Source organism: Halichoerus grypus, chromosome X (assembly GCF_964656455.1).
Source record: "Halichoerus grypus chromosome X, mHalGry1.hap1.1, whole genome shotgun sequence".
Lineage (NCBI taxonomy): Eukaryota > Metazoa > Chordata > Mammalia > Carnivora > Phocidae > Halichoerus > Halichoerus grypus.
The window spans coordinates 24,789,268-24,793,960 of NC_135727.1; the positions used below are offsets into that span (position 1 = coordinate 24,789,268).

Below are 4,693 nucleotides of genomic sequence, written 5' to 3' on the forward strand. Positions count from 1 at the left end.
CAAAATGTAGCCTCCTCCATGAAGCCCTCTCTAATTCCCTGTTCACTACCTATAGCGGTTGCAATCTCTTTGGTTGCTATGGGCTGAATGAGATGGGGAGGAATCAGAACTGGGATGCTGGAGAGTGCTGGGGAGCACTGGAATGTAACACCTGGACTGGAGTGGTGGGAAAGGCCCATGGTTTGTACTTGGAAGTTGGGCAGTAATATTGAAGTGATATTGCAAACACAGTCAAGGGAAGGAGGGAGAAAAGTCAGTAAAAAGGACAGGGGGAGTGGGGAGGAAGCAGCAACGAAGTAGTTCCCAAGGGTTTCCCTGATCTGTCAGAAAAGTAAATGCATCTTCCTACGCACTCACCCACCACCCATCATATATGTTTTTTGTCAGGAGAGGGGGTGTGTGTACAAAGTTGGTATCAACCAGTAGCCTCACAGCGCCAGGTATCACTGTGTAACTGTTTGCCTTGGTAAGAACCTGCCACCAGGCTGCTCTGAATGTTCTGAAGCCACAGACCAGGGTACGAAACTTCCAACTCCTGAGACTAAGCCAGTGCTCTGAACCTTTACACTCTCTCATCAATGTGTCTCTGTGGCTGCCTCCTTCCAAAATTTCTTTATCTCCATCTCTGTGATAATCTTGCCCGTCCCTCAGGACCCTTCTTCAGGTCCCAGTGGACTATGCCCAGGCACTTGAGCCTGAGGGACTGAGAGCGGGAACAGAACCAAGGAGTGGGGAAGAAGGTGCTCTACCCCTTGACTCTTCTTTTCCACCTCCTTGGGCTCTAGGGTACAATGGAAGCCAAAACCTCCAAGGAACTTCTCCCTTGTCTGCATGGCCTGCCATGTTCCCAACGCTATGCCTAAGGGGTCCCCGCCATCACGCCTGCCAGAAAGTGGGGCCCCCAGAGACCTGAATTTGGAATGCACCCCTCAAGGCACTGCAGTGCAGGAGCTCAAAGACTTCAATTTTTTGGTAAATATATATAGTGACAACTGTTTAAGATAACTGCAGAGAGGCTGAAAGAAGAGCGGCTGCAGAACGAACCTAAGAGGAGGGTCCCCCTGTAGCTGCCAAACACTCCCATTCCCCCACTAAATCCAATGTCTTATCTCAGCCAAGTATCTCCCAGGATTGCAGCAAGTGCACATTTGTTTCTTCGTGCAGACAACTGTCCTGGTTCTTTCTAGCCTCGTGGTAGACTCTATTTTAGATTTCATATTTTAAGTAGGGATTTTAAGAAGGCTGGTTGGCCGCTGTACTGAGAGCGGCGAAATATCCTGTGTCACTTAGTGGAAGTCCAGGACAGGAGCACATGGCCAACTTGGGGATCCTGGAGTGCAGGCCCTCAGTTTATCCCGGCCCCAGTGGTCCATCCCACCTCCCCAGCTTGGCTAGCGCTCCCTCCCACCGCGCTGGCTTGCTTCTTGCCCACGCCTTCCGCTGCCTCCGCCCCCTCACCCTGGGGCCCCCAGCTTAGTCCTAGCCCTGAGCTCACTTAGCCTCGGCCCTGCCTCTGCCCCCGCACTACGACTACGACCCCGTTCCACTTCCCTTCGCCTGCTGCCCTTGCCTTCTTCTCCGCCGCCGCGTCCCTTCTCGGTAGGCTCCACGCCCGCCTCCTGGCCCCTGAGAGCCCGCGGTTCCCGCTGCCGTCAGGGCCAACACGAGTGCCACGCGCCGCCGCCGCCGCCGCGGCCACTCGCCCGCCGCCCACCATGGCCCCGCAGCAAACAGGTAGCAGGAAGCGGAAAGCACCGGCGATCGAGGCGGGGGTCGCGAGCTCGTCGTCTCAGGGCTTGGCGGCGGCGGACGCGGAGGGGCCGCTGCTGCCCAAGAAACAGAAGCGGCCGGCGACGCGGCGCTCGCTGGTGCACTACCTGAAGGGCCGCGAGGTGGGCGGCTGGGGCGGCTCCGGGCTCTCGGACTCCGAGGGCGAGCTGCGGGGCTATGCGGTGCAGAAGCTGCCCGAGCTGTTGAGGGAGCGCGAGCTGGCCCTGGGCACCCTCAACAAGGTGTTCGCGTCGCAGTGGCTGAACGCCAGGCAGGTGGTGTGTGGCACCAAGTGTAACACCCTCTTCGTGGTGGATGTGCACTCGGGCCAGATCACGCGCATCCCCCTGATGCGGGACCGGGGGCCCTGGTTGGCCCGGGCCCAGCCGACTTGCGGCATCCACGCCATCGAGCTGAATCCCTCCAAGACCCTTCTGGCCACTGGGGGTGAGAACCCCAACAGCCTGGCCGTCTACCAGCTGCCCACCCTGGACCCCGTGTGCCTGGGCGACCGCCATGGCCACAAGGACTGGATCTTCACCATCGCCTGGATGAGTGACACAGTGGCTGTGAGCGGCTCCCGCGACGGCACAGTGGCGCTGTGGCGGATGGATCCCGACATGTTCAGCGGCAGCATCGCCTGGCACAATGACGCGGGTCTTCCTGTGTACGCCCACATCCGCCCGAGGGACATGGAGACCATCCCCAGGTCCAGCACCAGCCCCAGTAACCGCAAGGTGCGGGCTCTGGCCTTCAGCGGCAAGAACCAGGAGCTGGGAGCGGTGTCCCTGGACGGCTACTTCCACCTGTGGAAAGCCCGAAGCACTCTGTCCAGGCTGCTCTCCATCAGGCTGCCCTACTGCCGGGAGAACGTGTGCCTGACCTACTGTGATGAGTTGTCCCTGTACGCGGTGGGCTCCCAGTCCCATGTCTCCTTCTTAGATCCGCGCCAACGTCAGCAGAATATCCGGCCCCTGTGCTCCCGAGAGGGCGGCACGGGTGTGCGCTCGCTGAGTTTCTACCAGCATATCATCACCGTGGGCACGGGCCATGGCTCCCTGCTCTTCTATGACATCCGCGCCCAGAAGTTCCTGGAGGAGAGGGCCTCAGCCAGCCCGGACTCCTCTCCCGGGCCCTCAGGAAGGAAGCTCAAGCTCACCTGTGGCAGGGGCTGGCTCAACCACGATGACCTGTGGGTGAACTACTTCGGTGGGATCGGCGAGTTCCCCAACGCTCTCTACACCCACTGCTACAACTGGCCTGAGATGAAGCTCTTCGTGGCTGGGGGACCTCTCCCTTCAGGCCTCCATGGGAACTACGCAGGCCTCTGGAGCTAAGGATGGCTCCTGTGTTTCTCAAAGTGCCCGGATTTACCTTCCAGTCTCCTCTCACTTTCCTTCCTCACGCCGTGTTTGTGCTTTTGAACTCAGTGTGGCGCTTGTCTTCCAGGTGGAAAGTGCCCAACTTACCTGTCTGTAGTGTATGTGAGAGAGATAGAGAGAGAGAGAGAAAGAAGAGAGAGGTATCCTTCAGGCAATCAAAGCTTGGCTTTAATAATTTTTTACACCTCTCCAAGCCATCTTTTTTTTTTTTTTTTTTTTTTTTTTTTTTTTTTTTTTTTAGAGAGAGAGACAGAGAGCACAAGCAGGGAGAGCGGCAGACAGAGGGAGAAGCAGGCTCCCCGCTGAGCAAGGAGCCCTGATGCTGGACTGGATCCCAGGACCCTGGGATCATGACCTGAGCAGAAGGCAGCTGTTTAACCAACTGAGCCACCCAGGTGTCCCTCCAAACCATCTTTTGAATTCATATTACAAAGAGTTTTAGCTAACTCTTACTTGTCTTCTTTGAGTTATATATTCTCTTTTTAATTCTATGCAGTCATGGTTTTAGAATTTTGTATATTTTCTTTATCCTGTTTTTTTCGTTAGCAGTATTGCTAACGTTATTTCATAGTTATTTTCATTGCAGGTAGATGGCATAATAAAATCATGCTTAAAAACAGGGTTTGTACCTCTGTTCTGCAAAGTTAGCTATAGTTTTATAGACCATTGTTCCAACTGGAAAATACATTCCAAGTTCTAGATTATCAAATTTAGAAACATTCCATTTGCAAATTGTAATCTTAGATATTTATAGTTTCTAAGTTGTTGGTGCTAAACATACTTTTTTAAAAAGTATTTCTCTTTGAAAAAAAAGTTGTCATAGAATCCTGTTTTGTACCAAAATTCCAATTTGTCAGAACACTTTAGGAATGCAAGGGTTCTGTTGGTTGAATGTTCAGAATTAATCTGAAAACCTAATTGATCTTTTTCTCCTTCAATCCTTATTTAAGTTTTAATGACCTGCTGTTAAATAAATAAATGAATGTGTATTTTTTCACTTCTTGCCTTAGTACTATCAAAATTTGTGAACATATTTGAATGTTTGTGGTTTATGGAACTTGCACAGAATTTCAGTGCCATAATTCAAAGCAGGGATTCTAAGTATAAAAATGCAGAATGTATGGCAAGCAGGGCAGAATGTATAGTGATCCAGGATATAGACTGGATATTTTGCTCTTGCTGTTTTTAATACCAAATATTATATTTCAGCATACTTTAAATTTTCTAATTCTGCTTAACAGTTAAGTCACAAGAAAAAAACTGCAAAGGACAAAAATGATCCCAGTCCCTACTCCTGAAAATGATGCTTAATTTGTAAAATCTAAACTAGTAAGATTTTATTTTGTGAATTTCAAAGATTCTTACCTAAAGTAGAATAAATATGTTGTTAAAAAGTACTGATGTTATAGCCCTCAGTGTAATAATATACAATTATCAGGGACACTGGAATTTTGTTTCAAGAAGATGGTCTGGAGATTAAAATAAATGGGATTAGGTTGAAAAAGAGCATTTTGGGGCTCAGATAAATACAAATCATGGAT

General features: G+C 51.1%; 1 protein-coding gene across 1 annotated transcript; it reads left to right on the forward strand.

Annotated features, from left to right (window-relative positions):
* The first annotated feature begins 1,604 nt into the window (after window positions 1–1,604).
* On the forward strand, window positions 1,605–3,677 carry LOC118528361 (DDB1- and CUL4-associated factor 12-like protein 2). Its single transcript, XM_036080773.2, has one exon. The coding sequence runs from the start codon at window positions 1,716–1,718 to the stop codon at window positions 3,105–3,107; it is 1,392 nt and encodes a 463-aa protein (XP_035936666.1). The 5' UTR covers window positions 1,605–1,715; the 3' UTR covers window positions 3,108–3,677.
* The last annotated feature ends 1,016 nt before the right edge of the window (window positions 3,678–4,693 follow it).

Excerpts from the sequence above, each read along its gene's own strand:
- LOC118528361 (XM_036080773.2), top strand. The coding sequence starts at position 1,716 with ATGGCCCCGCAGCAAACAGGTAGCAGGAAGCGGAAAGCACCGGCGATC.